The 17,191-nt window shown below is 44.3% G+C and overlaps 2 protein-coding genes across 2 annotated transcripts in view; both read left to right on the top strand.

The window, feature by feature from the left end:
- RP1L1 (RP1 like 1) overlaps positions 1–16,656 on the top strand; it is a 23,958-nt gene extending 7,302 nt beyond the window's left edge. The window contains exons 2-4 of the mRNA XM_042446819.1: positions 7,450–7,615; positions 11,035–15,890; positions 16,636–16,656. Coding sequence (XP_042302753.1) covers positions 7,450–7,615; positions 11,035–15,890; positions 16,636–16,656 — 5,043 coding nt within the window. The remainder of the gene's footprint in view (positions 1–7,449; positions 7,616–11,034; positions 15,891–16,635) is intronic.
- A 167-nt stretch (positions 16,657–16,823) lies between these two features.
- LOC121919849 (cilia- and flagella-associated protein 251-like) overlaps positions 16,824–17,191 on the top strand; it is a 1,389-nt gene continuing 1,021 nt past the window's right edge. The window contains exon 1 of the mRNA XM_042446815.1: positions 16,824–17,181. Within this exon, the coding sequence (XP_042302749.1) occupies positions 16,824–17,181 (358 nt within the window). The remainder of the gene's footprint in view (positions 17,182–17,191) is intronic.

Raw genomic sequence — 17,191 nt, 5'->3', positions numbered from 1 at the left:
TGTTTATTTATATTTATAACGCCCCTTCCACCAAAGGGTGGTACATCAGAACATATGCAAATGATAAAACACCACACTGTAAAATACTAAAATACTAAATAATATACTAAAACAAAAGCAAACAAAATTCTCCTCAGTAACTACCCTCCAAATACCCCCAAATGTCCCAGTCGGACAGCAACAGTCTTGATTCCTCCTCTATCATTCCACATTTTCAGCTGTTTTCAAAACGTTCCAGTTTCTACTTTCCCCCATTATTCTCAGCTTGTTTCAGTTGCTGCAAACTGAGTTCAAAGTGCAAAAGTAGTTTGCACTCAGTAAAAGATGGAAGAGGGGAAGGGAAGGGTGCAAAGACTTGCCATTCCCAGTAGACTCAGGCAAAAACAAGCTGCTGCAGCCTCTCCTAGCTTGTGTATCCTTCCTCATTAATAATGTTTGCCATCTTGATCACACTACTATTCCTTGGCCATTAGTCTCTGGCCCCACCTTTCCTTCTCTCTGCTGAGTTGAGCACAAAATATTATTGCACTTTGTATTCAGTTTGCAGCAATTGAAGTAAGCTGAAGAGAAAGGTGAAAAGTGGGAGGAGGAGAAAGAAACTGGGGCATTTTAAAAGCAGCAGAAAAAGTGAGACAACAGTGGGTTAATCAGGACCGTCTCTGCCAAACTGGGACAGTTGGAGGGTATGCATTAGTTCAAAAGTGCCATGTTATTTGGATGATATGCCACTGATTAGTCCTAGACTCTTAAGAGAGAATCGTGGATGGTCCAAAATTCCAGTGAGCAACACTCTGCAGGTTTTTAAGCTGAGATAATAGTAATAATATTTATTACGACTAATTGTGATATCACAAAGAGTGGAGGAAGCAATGCACTTTGGTGTTCTGAAGAATTTTACTTTTTCAGGTTAGAGGATTAAAGTCAGCAGGAAGGAGGCTGACCATGGCATTTGAAGCCCTGATTTCTTTAGCTTTGACAGCAGAAAATGGAGTATATATGTATGCCAGTGCAAAGTTCAAAACAATGCAGGGTGCACCAGGCCCAGTTTTGGCAACCTCTTACTGCAAAAATCCAATCCTGCCTTCACCAAGATATATGTGTTATTGGAATATAAAAAGCAGCATGCACTCAGATCTGTTTGCAGCACTAAATAGAACAGACTGTTCTGTGTTTGTACAGTATTCAGTTGGGGAGCTCCCTCTTGAGGCAGAGAGCAGAAATAGCAAGAAATGAGGTCAGCTTGGCAGTTCAGCTTATGCTATCTCAAGAGTTATACACTGGTACCCCGGGATACGAATGCGCCGCGTTACGAAATTTCCGGGTTACGAAAAAAATCCATTAAAAAAAACTGTACGGTCGAACCTCGTAGATGTAAGAGTACGAAAAATTTTTTGGTGCTTTTCGGCGCTTTTTCGCACCAAATCGCGGCTTTCGCTATTAGCGCCTATGGGGCTTCGGCTTGCGAATGCTTTTCGGGTTACGAATGGCGCCGCGGAACGAATTAAATTCGTAACCCGGGGGAGCCCTGTACTGGATTGCTCTGCTGCATAACTGACCATTTGCATTTCCTTCCTGGACAGCACTTGTGCTGGTGTAGCACCACTTGTACAGCCAGCGTGATGTAGTGGTTTGACGGTGGACTATGACTCTGCAGACCATGGTTCAAATCCTGGCTCAGCCACATAAACCCACTGGATGGGCAAGTCTCACTCACTTGGTCTCAGAGGATGGCAAGAATTTTGCCAGGAAAGTCCCTCTGAAGAATCTTGCCAAGAAAATCCCATGATAGGGTTGCCCTAAGTGTGCAGTGTGGATACAGCCTTAAAGTAATCTTGGCTTTGGAAGTAATCTATTCAAGGGAATTCCAAGTGGGCAGTTTCTCCACAGTATGCAAAGGGATCTGACTTATGGTGACCATAAAGCAACCCTATGCTGGGGTTTTCCTGGCACAATTTGTTCAGAGAAAGTTTGCCATTGCCTTCCCCTGAGGCTGAGAGCATGTGACTTGCCCAAAGTCACCCAATGGGTTTCATGGCCGAGCTGGGAATCGAACCCTGGTCTCCAGAGTCATAGTCCAACACTCAACCTACTGCAACATGCTGGCTCTACTGCTTCATATGCACACCCTAAATGTATTTACAAGTACATAGTATCATGTAATTAAATTAAAATTTTGGTAGGATGTGAGGTTTTTAAAAGAATATTTTTTTTAAAAAAATTAAAATTTTAAAACTTTAAATGTTAGATGTTGTTTGTCAAAGGCCTGCATTTTGTCAAGGTGCTGCTGGTGTTGTTCTGAGTATGGACAAATATCAGGGCAGTCCTCTGTTTGGAGGTACTGCCTATTGCTATCATTATTTAGAATTTAAAATTTTAAAATTTTATTTTTTTAAAAACCCAGGAGCCTCTCTTTTCTCCTCCCACCAAGTCTTGCCCAACTCACACAATCCCTTCAGCATTTGAAAAGGACACAGCATATCTCCACAGCCAATTTCTGCCCAAAGGCAGATGTTTGGGGTTCAGTAGTGCAAGCCGCCCCCCATTAGGTTGTCACTTGGCCTCTTGTGACCATGGCTCCATCCCACAGAATCATGAGATTTGTCACTTTGTGAGGCACTAGCACTCTTTGGCAGAGGCTACAGACCTTGTAAAACCTCAAATGCCAGCTTTCCAATTGGATGGAGCTACAGCAGTCAAAATCTCACTGTCAAACTGGATCGCCATCTGAATGAATTTCAACACAGAGAAATTGTAAGATCCAACAACCTTCACCAGTAATCCACAACAGCAACTTGCTCAAAAGCAGTGAAGTTTATTGAGATACAGATTATTATTATTATTATTATTAAACTTTATTTCTATAGCGCTGTAATTATACACAGCGCTGTACAAAGTTGGTAAAATTAGGAGTAGATAAAAGCCTGCCCAAGGCGTACATTCTAAGATAATAACAATTAAAAGAGGAATAGATAAAATTACCATCTAGAAAGGAAAAAACAGATTAAAAACATCAAATATCAAACAAATCACAGATGAAAGTGATCAGACAAACTTTTTAGAGAACTCTGAAAGCCAAGCCTCAAACATCAGGTTAAAAGTACTCCTTTTTTCCTCTCCCGCCTTCTACTGCCCACAGTTGCCCCTCCTGCTTGCTTCCCAGGCTAGCTGGCTTGAGAAACCAGGTTGACCTTGGACAAGCTCTGCAGATGTCTCCGACTAATTAAACAGTGCATTCCAAACCTATGCAGCTATCCCGCCAAAGCATCCCATCCCCCCTTAGCAAGCAAGCTGGAAGAACTACATCTAAAGCAATTACAACAATAATATGAACAGTAACTAAAGTGAATGGGAATATTGATTAGTAATTGTCTTTGGAGTTCTGACAGAAATGTAAGGTCAGTACCTTATATTTCTCTGTGTAGATCAAGGGAAGTAATAGTGTCACTCTATTCTGCTTTGGTCAGGCCTCACCTGGAATATTGTGTCCAGTTCTGGGCACCACAATTCAAAAAAGATGTTGAGAAACTGGAGCATGCCCAAAGGAAGGCCACCAAAATGGTGAAGGGTCTGGAAACCATGCCTTATGGAGAGCGACTCAGGGAGCTGGGGATGTTTAGCCTGGAGAATAATAGGTTAGGAGGTGATATGATAGCCCTGTTTAAATATTTGAAGGGAAGTCATATTGAGGAGGGAGCAAGCTTGTTTTCTGCTGCTCCAGAGAAACACTGAACAATGGATGCAAGCTACAGGAACAGAAATTCCACCTAAACATTAGGAGGAACTTCCTAACTGTAAGAGCTGTTAGACAGTGGAATAAACTCTCTCAGAGAGAGGTAGAGCCTCCTTCTTATAGGAGGTTTTTAAACAGAGGCAGGACAGCCATCTGTCGGAGGTGCTTTGATTCTATGTTTCTGCATGACAGGAGGTTGGAGTGGTTGGCCCTTGGGGCCTCTTCCGGTCTATGATTCTGTGATTCTACACTGTGGATGCAGTCATGCCACTGAAGTGTTCTCATTACAGGGCCAGGCCCAGGCTATCCTGAAAGAGTATGATCTGAATTCTATGGCTGTTTTTCCCCTGTGTAAATTGCCCTACGAAAATGGCTGGTATTTTTTGTCTGATGCTCATTGTCTGCAAGCCAACTGACGCAGAATTGCATTAGATGCACATGGGACATTGTACATAGATACATATGCTACTTTTGGCTGGGCTTTCAGTTGTACAGTTGGGGGGCTTGGTTTAGTTGTGCGATTTTGTCATTCCACAATGGGAGAAAGGGAGGATATAAATAAAATAAAACAATGGTCAGAATCCTGCTATCAGGACACCTCTCAGTTTTCTCTTCTGCAAACTAAACTAAACATACCTAGTTCCTTCAGTAATTCCCCATAAGGCTTAGTTTTCAGACCTTTAATCATCTTGGGCCTCATTCCCACTAGGTTTTAAACTGGTTTGCAAATCGGTTTGAAGTGGTTTAAATGACCCTGGCTCACACTTGAACTGAAGCGATTCAGAGAGGGGAGCTATGCACTAGACTGTCTTTTTGACATTGTTTTTTTCCACGTCTTTTTGGATAAATCAATTCCACGCAAGTGTGAACCAGATGTGGATCAGAATCGATATACTATGACATGATAAGGGGTCGCCGGGTGGGGAAGCAGAAATTAACAATTTGTGTCCACCCACCTTTCAACCCTCATACGGAAGTACGTAAATGTGGTTGCACTGATGGACGGGGGGGAAATCCCACTGAAAACGCTTCAAATGGAATCGATTCATTTGCCAGTCTGAACTAGATGTGGGTTATTTTGAGAGTCCCGCAGGAAACGGTTCAAACTGAATCGATTCATTCATCAATGTGAACCACAAGTGGGTTATTTTATTTTATTTTACAGCAAGAAAATGTGATCGGTGCAAATGTAGTGTGAACCACACTCCGCTGCTGAACCGATCCATTGATTCGGATTGCAAAATGATTCATTTGTAAGTGGGAATAAGGCCTTGGTCACCTTTAATCAGGATTGAAAGCAGTCCATGTGAAAAGGATCTAGGGAGTCTTAGTTGACCACAAGCTAAACATGAGTCAACAGTGTGGTTGGCCAAAGAAACCAGTGCAGTTCTGGGCTGTTTCGCCAGGAGTATAGAGTCCAGCTTAAAGGAAGTAGTAATTCCCCTCTATTCTGGTTTGGTCAGATCTCACTTGGAATATTGTGTCAAATTCTGGGCACCACAATTCAAGAAGGATGTTGAGAAGCTGAAGCATGTCCAGAGGAGGGTGACCAAAATGGTACAACATCTGGAAACTGCTAGGCCCTATGAGAATGGCTCCGGGAGCTGGGTACTTTTAGTCTGGGGAAGAGAAGGTTAAGAGCTGATATGATAGCCAGGTGTGATGAAGTCACTGGGCAGACTTGGTTTCCTCACAGCAAATCCTGGTTTGGGCTGCCAGGGAAGGAGTAGATATAAAAGGGAGAAGTAAGGCCCTCAACAGTCCAGCATTATACGCCAGCCTCAGGGCAAAGTGGGCCATGACGTCCGCATGCCGGCCGCCCGGACTCCACTCCCAAGCTGTCCCCATGCCGCCCACTTCACCAGATGGCAGGCAGCATCGTGCTGAGTCTTTGGCGCAGTGCTTACATGCACTGTACTGAAGAAGCATCAAACAGCCACTGTGGTGGCAGCTAGGGCACCCTTTCTGCGGTGCAAAAATTACCCTCTTTTTGTGGCTTCTTTTTGCGCTGCAGAAAGGCCAGATCAGGACTGCAGCATGTAGTTGCTGTGGCCCCACTCCGGCAAGGAAAGGGGCAGCTGCAGGCTGCTCCAAAGTGTCAGTCTGTTGGGCCTCTAAGTGACTAGGAAGTCTGTTAAGTTCAATTCAGTTGAGTTCAGTGCAGAGCAATTCAGTGGGAGTTGAGGGGAATTTAAGAGAGGTGATACAGCCTGGTGGCGCAGTGATTAAATGCCTGTACTGCAGCCACTCACTCACAAACCATAAGGTTGTGAGTTTAATATCAGCCAGGGGCTTAAGCTTGACTCAGGCTTGCATCCTTCTGTAGGTCGCTAAAATGAGTACCCAGCTTGTTGGGGGTTATTACCTTACTTTGTAAACCACTTAGGGAGTGCTTAAGTGCACTGATAAGCGGTATAGAAATGTCCTTCTATTGCTATTGTTAAGAGAGTTGAGAGGAGTTTGAAGGGATTGAGTTGAGAAAAGAATACTGAATGGGAGAGAAAGTGTATTGGAGATTGTAAAGAGGAGATGGAAATGCCTGCAACAGTTATATTTACATACTCTTACCACCTTGGAACTGTTCTACCTAAGCTGCATTCTTGCTAAATGTTATTCAGTAAAGTCAATGTTTATTTGTTACAACAGAAGCCTTAGCCTGCGGGAATTCTAAACCCTATAGGAGCATATAAACATGCTACCAACAATATTAAATTTATAAAAGGAAGACACTTGGGGCCCTAGCATTATATATTTAGCAAAAGTTTATAAAGGGTGGATGTTGGGCAGGTGTCATTGACGAGGGGCCTTCTAACAGAGAAGAGGTAAAAGATAACCGCTTCTAAAAGGGGATCTAAAAGGAGATTTCATCTAAAAGGAGGTGTGGTGGCTTAGTGATTAAGATGCCAAGTCTGCTGATCGTAAGGTCAGAAGGTTGACAGTTCGAGGCCCAAGTGCCACATGATGGGGTGAGCTCCTGCCACCAGTCCCAGCTTCTGCCAACCTAGCAGTCTGAAAGCATGCAAATACAGGTAGATAAATAGGTAGATAAACTTCAGTGGGAAGGTAACAGCATTTTGTGCAGTCATGCTGGCCATGTGGCAACCAGAGTAGTCTTTGGACAACACTGGCTCTTTGCCTTAGTAATGAAATGAGCACTGCTTCCTACAGCCAGTTATGACTAGAAAGTCATGTCAAGGGAAAACTTTTACCTAACCTAAAAGGTAACTTCAAGGCAGAGATAGAGGGTCATGCCTTACACCAATATTTGAAAGGGATGTCATACTGATGATGGAGCAAGCTTGTTTTCTGCCGCTCCAGAGACTAGGGCATAGAGCAATGGATTCAGGCTACAGGAAAAGAGATTCCATCTAAGCATTAGGAAGAATGTACTGTAAGAGCTGTTTGACAGTGGAATAGATTGCCTTGAAGAGGGTTGGGATCTCTTTCTTTGGTGGCCTTTAAACAGAGTTTGGATGGGCATATCTCTGGAGTGATTGATTTGTGTATTCCTGCATGGCACGGGGCTGAACTGGATGTCCCTTGTAGTCTCTTCCAACACTATTGTTCTTTGAATAACATAAGGGCTGAGAAGACAATGCAGCACTTAGTAGGCAGAAGCTTAAGCTACTCAACTCCCACATTGGATCCTGACCACCTAAAAAGAAGTTTTTCCTGATATTATTAGGCTTTGACAGCACCTGTGCTCCTCTCTTCTCCAGATTGACAGCATGCAAGCTGTGTTACATTGTCCCAACGTGCTGGTCTGTGTCGGCCGGGAGCCCTTCAAACCAATGGTGAAGGAGAACCCCAGGAAACACTCTTCAGAGAAATTGCCTGGCCTGGCTTCCCGATCCAGCAGCAACAACAATGGTGAAAACCAAGAAAGTAAGAAAGATGGCAGCCAGCTAGATGTGGGTTGGTCTTCTCCATGGTGTCCATCGCTGTGATTGGGTTCTCTTTCAGCAGTGTGGTGAATCTATTCTGGGGTTTAATCTGAAATTTGAAGGAATTATCCAAGCCACTGAACCTCTCTGAAGTTCAGATTTAGGTCTTGCCACCATGGGCCAAAAGGTCTGCCCCTCACTTCTGGCATTGTCCTGCTCCTCAGTATTCTTCAGCAACACTAGCTAGGGGCTGCTGGAACTTGCAGTCCAACAATACCTGGAAGGCCATATGTTACTATAAAGTAACACAGTGGTCCAAATGTTGCTCAAAATGAGTCCCATTTGGTTTTTAAAAAGGGGGGAAATGCTGCTTATCTAATGGAACACTAATGTGCCTCACATTGGTATCCTCCAATCACTTCAGTGAATTATAGTATGCACTGAAGAGAGAGGGAGAGAATTAGAGCTTGGGAAAGTTGTGGACTATATCTATAGGTACTGTAGTTCAAACTGATTCCAGCTTGTCTTCTTCATTGTATCCTCCTCATAAACCATACCAAGCTACCTTCCCCTCCCCTGTGTGACATTTTCTGTTTCAGGTTTGACAAATTTGAATCCAGTCGTTTGCAAAAACAACAAAACCACACAATTTCAACCTCTCATTGGAAAGAAGTGCTTCCTATGTTGCTTGCTAGACCTTTCCAAGGAGAAGATATACAGGAGTTTATCACACAGGAGGAAAGCGTCTTTCTCCCATCATTAAATCATGTTAATGGTGCAATCGGGTGGGAGATTATCACATCCGCACACACTTACCCCATTGTTCTCCTGTCCGTAAACAGTAATGGACCTGTCATTTGGTAAAAACGGAAACTCCCATTATCACCACATGACGGGTCCATTACTCTTTACGTATGGGAGAAGAACAGGATAAGCGTGTGTGGTGTGATAATCTTCCCACGATCATGCCATTAACACAATTTAATGATGGGAGAAGGACGCTTGCCCCCGCCCCCCACCCCCCGTGATAATCTCCACAGTATTTATTGCACTCCTGCTATTTAATTGCACTGAAGCAATAAAACAAACATCCATTTCCAAATTTTGCAAATGAACTATCTGAAAAATTCTCACACCTGGTTGATCATGTGGCAAATTTCTCAGCTCATACATAAAAATTAAAGGGGTTGAGACATCATATATCCATATGTTTAGCAAACTGCAACAAATGATCATCACATGCCTATTTTCCAGTTGCTCTGGATCTTCCAGGTAGATCTGGAGCCCTCTGTTTCTGCACCATAGCAGGGGTCTGCACAGGCATCCCACTCGGCCATTGGCATGTCTGCCACCACCTTAAGTCACTCATCCTGAAGTCAGAATGAGCACCTCGTTCTGACCTCAAAAACAAGTGACTCATGGCTCTGGAAGATGCTCCAGGTGGGCTGACAGCTGCCATGGTGTGGAAATGGAGGATAAAGTAATGGAGAGAGGTCAAGGTAGTTGTGGGGTCCAGGTACTTTGGGCTGCCCCTAGAGTATCCTTTCCAGCACCAACAAGGCCTTAGAAACAGAGTGGATTCACTGTCCCCACTGATACAGAAGCAACCAATAGTCACTGGTATGGCCATGTCTGAAGAATGTATTGCCATCCCTCCATCTATAGGTCTTTGGGCTGACAACAACCTAGTCCAGGGACCCTTTTATACTACACGGTTATACCACTGTGATTTCACTTTAACTGCCATGGCTGCATCCTGTGGAATCCTGGGAGTTGTAGTTTGGGAAGGTATTGTAGTGCTATAACTGTGCAGTGTAGAAGGGCCCCTGAATTCTGACATTTATGGCTAAGCTAGGTAGGATAGGCCTGAATCCTGTTAATTAGGTCTAATTTTTTTTTTAGGGTAGACCCACTGACTTAATTGTTGACTAGTGAGTCAACATATAAATATATTATATCAATCAAATTAGCGTTTTCTATTTTGGACTAACAAGCAGGTTCAGTCTAGTCTTGATTTTTTTGTTGCTCAAGCACTTATAACAATAGCCTTCATAACCTTTCTTAGCCCAGAGAGTCAAAAAATGCAGACTGCTGAGTGAATCATAGAATCATAGAGTTGGAAGAGACCGCAAGGGCCATCCAGTCCAACCCCATTCTGCCATGCAGAAAATCCAAATCAAAGCATCCCCGACAGATGGCCATCTAGCCTCGGCTTAAAGACCTCCAAGGAAGGAGACTCCACTACACTCTGAGGGAGTTTGTTCCACTGGAACAACAGACCCACTCTAGCAGTTTTTCATCCCTACTAAGAACAGGTTTTTTGCAAAGTTAAGGAGTCTTAATTGCCAGTTCAAGAAGTATTTTGACTGAAATCCTGTTGATGTCTTATGTACTCCTAAATTCCCCCACAGAAGCAGTTGGACATTTCTGTAAGATGTGGGATGTCCATGTTTAGTTCAAGGTTGTAGTATCAGGGTTGCACATGTTGTGTGCCAGTATGCATGTATGCACATTACCCATTTTATTGGAATTTTGGTTGCACATTTGGTGTCTTGTTTCAGTTGCTCCGCTGTGCCATTCAGCAGAATGGTTGTATAATACAGTTCATACAGAACTCCACATGTGAAGATTTAGGCTATGTGGCCCCAATGTAAGATCTAATGTGGGATAAAAGGATATACTTTCAATAAATTTAGTCTCTTGTGTCTAAAATCCTGGAGCTGCAGGAAACTGAACCTATATATGTTAATTTTAAATGATGAATTTTAAATGTGGATTGTTTTAATACATACACGTCTTGTCTGTTCTTTAAACTGATACATGCTTTTAACTGATGTTGTATTTTAACTGAGATTATGTATTTGTTGGTCTGTTATTGTTCCCTGCCTTCATCCATGGGGAGGGATGGATAAGAAATTATTATTATTATTATTATTATTATTTCCTTAAGACAAACACATATTAAAATAATCCACATTTAAAATTCATCATTTAAAATTTACAATATAGGTTCAGTTACCAGGATCTCACGGATTATTACAGTTGGATCTCTGTTTTCACGGGGGATCCGCTCTGGATCCCACCCATGAAAATTGAGACTTGCCAATATTCAAGCACCATAGACTTGAATGGGGCACATGCCCACAAGTGCACACAGGGCGTGTGCCATGGGGGCACGCTCCATTGAAAATTATGGAGGTCACCCCTCTGTGAATATTGAAGACCACAGACCTCAAGTCTATGAGAAAGGAGGGCAACTGTATTATATTCTTGACCATACAAAGCATGTGCCTGATCACTGGGCTATGGTATTTTTGTTGTCACTGGACATTCAGCACTTTTGGTCCATATTCTTATAATATCTGTTTTCTATTTTCTCATTCCTTACTCCACCTCCCCCACCTCACCTGTAAACTACAGTGAACTTCGGACTGGAAACCAAAAAGAGTGTGATGCACCCACGGTCATCTCTGAGCAATCGGTCTGCAAGGTTTTCCTTGTCATCAGAAAAATCCTCCACAAATGGCCTAACAACGTCCTCGGAGAATGGCGGTCCATTTCCACGCAACTGTCCACATTCTAAAGCTGGGGAGTTGGCCCATTCCTTAGTCAATGATGACATAGAGAAGAAGGTGCATGTGAATAAGGATGGCAGCTTGTCTGTTGAGATGAAAGTCCGCTTCCGTCTGCTCAATGATGAGACTCTCCAGTGGTCTACGCAGATCAAGAAGTCCAGCCTGATGAATAAAATACCCTGTGAAGAACTGAGCATCAACCATGACAATGGACTGGAATCAACAGAGAACCCTGAGGTTAGCTCAGAGCTGGATGACTCTTTCTATCCTTGTGACGCTGACTCTTACATGTCCAATCTTGATGAGTCTGAGAATGATGAGGCTCGTTGCCACAAATGTGGCAAGCTGTGCAAAGACTATGACATTTGGAAGAATCCCATGCACACTTCTCAGAAAGAAGAGCAGGGGGTGAAGAGCACATGGTACACCCATTCTTCATGCTCAAGCACTTCATCTCACCGGAGGGTCATCCGTAAAAAGGTAGCCTCCGTTGACAGCATCCATACCTCATCCAGCGGAGAGGAATATTCTAAACATGTGGTGCGAGAGTCTTCTCATTATTCAGAAACTGTAGAGAATATGGTGGAGTACCATTCGGTCAAAAACTGCTGCTGTCAACATGGTTGCAACCAGACCAACACAAACCAAAGGGGGTCTCCTGAGGAAATGGATGCCATAGCCAACTCAGCCCATTCACAAAACGAAGAGGAAACCAGCGTGGAGGGAGGAGGAGATGAAGGCAAAGATAGCCGACCTGGGAGCAGCAAATCGAAATCCTCTCAACAATCAGCAGAAAGCCAGATAAGAGTGTGTGAGGTGACCAGCAGTTTGGCCAGAACATTTTCGTCTAGTAGCATCAAGGAAAGAGGAGAGGTGGAAGATGTTGCCAGCTCCTCCCCCACTCCAAACAGTGTCTACAGCAAATCCGGCAAGGGCAGCCTACTTGATGGTGCAAAGGAGAATGCTGATGAGGTTTCTGAAAATGATCAAGTGATTTCTTCTTTCTCCACAGATTCATGCCCTAAAAAAGATGCTGCAGAGGAAGAAGCTGAAAAGGAGGATGAAGAGATCAATGAAATCTATTCCGTTTCAGAAAATCCAGGATCCAGTCCATCTGTCAAAGATGAAGTCAGTGACTGCGGAGGATGCTCTACAGCAAGGTCATTTGGGTCAGACTCTTGTGCTGGAAACAACCCGAGGAGTGACAGTGATGAAATACACCTGTGTAGCGCTGCTTCGGCTTCCTCCAGAAAGAGCAAGCGCAGCCAAAATCACCTGGAGGTAGCATCCAACAGGTCTGTTGGATCATCTAGAGGGTCCACCTCCAGTAAGACAAAAAAGAAGAAGTCAAAAAGTTCTTTCCCTGCAGAAGATGCAAGCTCCAGCAGCAGGGCTTCATATTATTCCAGAAGCTCATATGAAGCAGAGAAAAGAGATTCAAAAGCTCACACATCCCAGGATTCAAGTTCTCCTCACTCACATATGTCATCTTTAAGTGAGGGGGCAGCTCCTCCAGCTTACAATGAGGAGAGCACCAGCAGTACTTCTAAGTGCTACAGCAAGTCATCCCAAAACAGCCAGAGGGAGAACCAGGCAGATAACTCCAGCAAGATATCGTCCCTTTGTTCCAGCTTCTCAGACAGCAATGGGAAAAATGGAGTTGGAATTCCCAAAGTTAGTTCTCCAGAGAAATCGTCAAGGCTGGGAAGTATGTCGGAATCCACCTGCTCCAAATGTGGCCATGTAACGAAAACCTGTCATGATGATCTTCGGAGCGCTAGTTCAAGGGTTTCTTCATATTCTGAAGGTAGGAGCGGATATGCAGAGACTGAGGCTTCAGGGAGAAGCGATGATGCTTGCTCACAGTCGAGTGTGGCCCTGTCTTCCAAGCCAAGACGAAAGAAAAACAGCAGCCTTTATGGTGATATGGAGCGCGCTAGCCAAGTTTCAGCCTCTGAGTCTGCATCCATGTACAGTTTGCGCTGTCCTGCCCCTCCAAAAGGGAGGCCCAGTAGCAGAAAAGGTAGGACCATGCTTCTGAAGAAGAGCTCTCAAGGGACCAGTGCATGCACAGAATCAGAAGTAATTTCAGATAAGGAGGAGAAAGAAGCAACTGCTTCACAGTCACCTGAGACAGAGGTGGTACATGAGCCAGAGAATACAGCTGAACCTTTGAACACAGAGAAAGCGTCATGCCAGGAGAAGATCCAAGAAGAGGCAGAAGGTGATGATGGAGTCATTCCTTCTTCTTTGCCAAATGCCTCTCCAGAAGAAGTTGTGCATGAATGGTTGAGGAAGATTCCTTCAGAGACTCTACTAATGAAATGCGAGATGCAGGATGACAGGGATGGTGAAGATTTAGATGCAGAAGTACCAGGCTGTTCAAGCAGCCAGGAACTGTTGGAGATAGAATCAGAAAGGAATAAAGAGGACATCAAGCAAGGTGAAAGCACAGTGAAGGCTGTTGAGGCAGCTGCAGAAGGAGCAGAGGAGGAGGTGGTTGAAGAGCAACCAAAGGAAGATCTCAATGCGGAGACAGCTTCTGAAGCTGTGTTAGAAGAGGCAGAAGCTGGAGAAGCAAAGTGCAACCACGCTGTCCTCTCCAGCCAAAACAACCACAAAAAAGATTTACCTAACACTATACAGACCTCTGTGCAGATCATGAAAGCGCTGCTGGCATCCAAGCAAGAGCCAAAGATGGACCGATCGCATAGTTTGCCAGAGGTGTCCCCTACAATGGGGAGAAAACTCAGCAACTCAGCCAATATTTTGATCACTTGCCTTGCCAGCCTTCAACTCCTTGATGAAGAACTGGACTCATCAAGCAAATCAAACAAATGCCTCAACAGGCCAAGATATACAGAGCTATTGAACATTTTCCAGGCCCTCTGGTGTGGGTGCACATCAGAAAGCGGGGACCCAAGTTCCGGTGTGGAGAAGGAAAGCCAGGCAAAAGTGCCCTCTGCTTTCAAAGGGCACTGCTCAAAAGACGGTGACTTCACTCCTATGTCTTCTTCGGGAGTTGATGTGAGTAGCGGTGATGGAGGCTCAAGGGAAGGAAGTGTGGCCGGAGGCCGGGATCGTGCCTTGTCCCAAGAGAAAACAGAGGAAGCCAAAACCATTGAGGAAGACGCAGAAAATACAGAGGTGGAAGCTGATAATGAGGACAACCAAGGCGATGCTTCTCAGCCACCAACAGTACACTCCAAATCAGAAGGAGGAGAAAAAGTGGAATCTGCTGGTGGGGAGGAAGCAGCTGAAGCTGAGGAAGACCAAGGCAATGACTGTGAAACAGGGCAGGGGGTCGAAAAAGAAATAGCCGAAGAGGAAGAGGTGAAAGAAGACAGCAAGCAAGAAGATGAAGATGTAGAATGTGGAGAAACAGATGCTACTATCCAAGTAGAAGCCCAAGATGATGGCATTGTTAAAGAAATAGAAGACAGTCCTAGTCAAGAGAATGATGACAGAGTGACTGAAGAGCCAAGTAACCTTGAAGCAACTGAAGAGCCAAGTAGCCATGATGCAACTGAAGAGCCAAGCAATCTTGAAGCAACTGAAGAACCAAGCAGCCACGAAGCAACTGAAGAACCAAGCAACCTTGAAGCAACTGAAGAGCCAAGCAACCTTGAAGGAGAGGAAGAGCCAAGCAACCTGGAAGCAGATGAAGAGCCAAGCAACAATGAAACAAATGAAGAGGCAAGCAAACTTGAAGCAACTAAAGAGCCAAGCAGCCATGAAGTAATTGAAGAACCAAACCACAATGACCCATGTACCAAGGAGGCTAATGACACAGAAGAGCCTGAAACGAAAGGAGCAAAGCAGCTGGTGGCCATGTCTGACGCTGATACTCAACCTAGTGAAGCCATTGTTCCCCACCAACCCTCAGTGAAAGTTTCCCCCATGATCCAACAGAGATCCATCGACCCTGACCCTGTCTGGGTGCTGAAACTTCTCAAGAAGATTGAGTTGGAATTCATGACTCACTACGTCAGTGCCATGAATGAGTTCAAAGTGAAGTGGAACCTGCCAAACACTGATGAGGTGAACCAGATGGTTTCTGAGTTGAAGGAAGAAGTGCGTAAGAGAATAAAAACAAGTATTGAGAAGGAGTTAAGGAAAATCAAAAGCCGAGCAGGTAGGAGGATCCCAAGACCTCCAGATGAGGAGCTACGCCGCGAATCTACCTTTCAGGTGGAAAACCGAAGACGCCGTTTGCAAAGCATACGTAAAATGTCCCTGTACAGTGGCCGGTCTGCAAACCAGAGTAACCAGCAAGAGACAAGAGAGGTATCTTATGAGGTAGATGAAGATTTTATTTTTAGTACCATTAGAGATGATGATAGTGAGCTACCCAGTGAGGAGGAGTATTGCCCATGTGATGCCTGTATCAGGAAGAAGATGGAGGCTAGAGTCATACGAGGCCCAGTGGTTCCACCAGTTGCAGCCAATGCACCAGTTGTGAAGGCATTTGACCTCCAGCAGATCCTGAAGATGAAGAAAGGTAGTGTTCCTGAAAAGATGGCAGAGCAAAGTATCGCTGAGGAGGGTCTGGATGAAGAAGCTGGAGAGGAGACTGCTGAACCTGAAGCCAGTCAGGAAACAGAACCTGATGAGGGAAAAGAGGTGGGTGAGACCAATGGTAAAGAAGAAGAGCAGGAGATGAAAGAAGATGAAGAAGAAGCTCTCCCAGAAGGAGAGGAAGTATCCGAAACTCCAAACTGTGAAGAAGCAGAGGGAGTGGAAGCAACAAATGAAGAAGCAGAGGAGGAAACAAAAGAGGAAGTGGGAGAGGAAGAAGATGAGGGGAAGAAAGAGGAAGTGGAGGGAGTAGTGGAGGAAGAAGAAAAGGAAGAGGAAGTAGGTGAGAAAGAGGAAGAAAAGGAGGAGGAAGATGCAAAGGAGGAGGAGGATATTGATCTGAAAATAGAAGATGAGGAAGAAGGAAAAGAAGTTGAGTCTATGAAAGAAGAAAATGAGGAAAAAGAAGTAGAAGAGGGGGAAGTAACTGAAGAAGAAGAAAAGGAGGAGAAAACAAGTGTGAAAGAGGAAGAAGAGGAGGAAAAAGAAGCAAGAGGAGAAGAATTGGAAAGAGAAGAAGAAAAAGAAGAGAAAGAAACTGAGGAAGAGGAGGAAGTGGAAGCAGGAGAGGAAAAGGAGGAGGTGTCTGTGAAAGAGGAAGAAGAAGAGAAAGAGGAAATGGAAGAAGAAAAGGAAGAAGGGCCTGTAAATGAGGAAGCAGAAGAAGATGCAGTAGAGGAAAAGGAAGAGGGAGTAGATGAAGATGAGCAGGGAGGAGAAGAAGTGGCTCATGATGAAAAGGAAGAAGAAGAGGAAGAAGGGTCAGTGAAAGAGGAAACAGAAGAAGATGCAGTAGAGGAAAAGGAAGAGGGAATAGATGAAGAAGAGCAGGGAGGAGAAGAAGTGGCTCATGATAAAATGGAGGAAGAAATGGAAGAAGGGTCTGTGAAAGAGGAAGCAAAAGAGGATGCAGTAGAAGAAACAGAAGAGGAAATAGGTGAAGAAGAACAAGAAGAAGAAGTGGCTCATGATGAAATGGAGGAAGAGGAGGAAGAGGAAGCAGGAGAGGAAAAGGAGGAGGTGTCTGTGAAAGAGGAAGAAGAAGAGAAAGAGGAAATGGAAGAAGAAAAGGAAGAAGGGCCTGTAAATGAGGAAGCAGAAGAAGATGCAGTAGAGGAAAAGGAAGAGGGAGTAGATGAAGATGAGCAGGGAGGAGAAGAAGTGGCTCATGATGAAAAGGAAGAAGAAGAGGAAGAAGGGTCAGTGAAAGAGGAAACAGAAGAAGATGCAGTAGAGGAAAAGGAAGAGGGAATAGATGAAGAAGAGCAGGGAGGAGAAGAAGTGGCTCATGATAAAATGGAGGAAGAAATGGAAGAAGGGTCTGTGAAAGAGGAAGCAAAAGAGGATGCAGTAGAAGAAACAGAAGAGGAAATAGGTGAAGAAGAACAAGAAGAAGAAGTGGCTCATGATGAAATGGAGGAAGA

The sequence above is a fragment of the Sceloporus undulatus genome, chromosome 1 (assembly GCF_019175285.1).
Source record: "Sceloporus undulatus isolate JIND9_A2432 ecotype Alabama chromosome 1, SceUnd_v1.1, whole genome shotgun sequence".
Taxonomy (NCBI): Eukaryota; Metazoa; Chordata; class Lepidosauria; order Squamata; family Phrynosomatidae; genus Sceloporus; species Sceloporus undulatus.
Note: the sequence above shows the minus strand (reverse complement) of the source record. Positions and strands in the feature narration are given on the sequence as shown.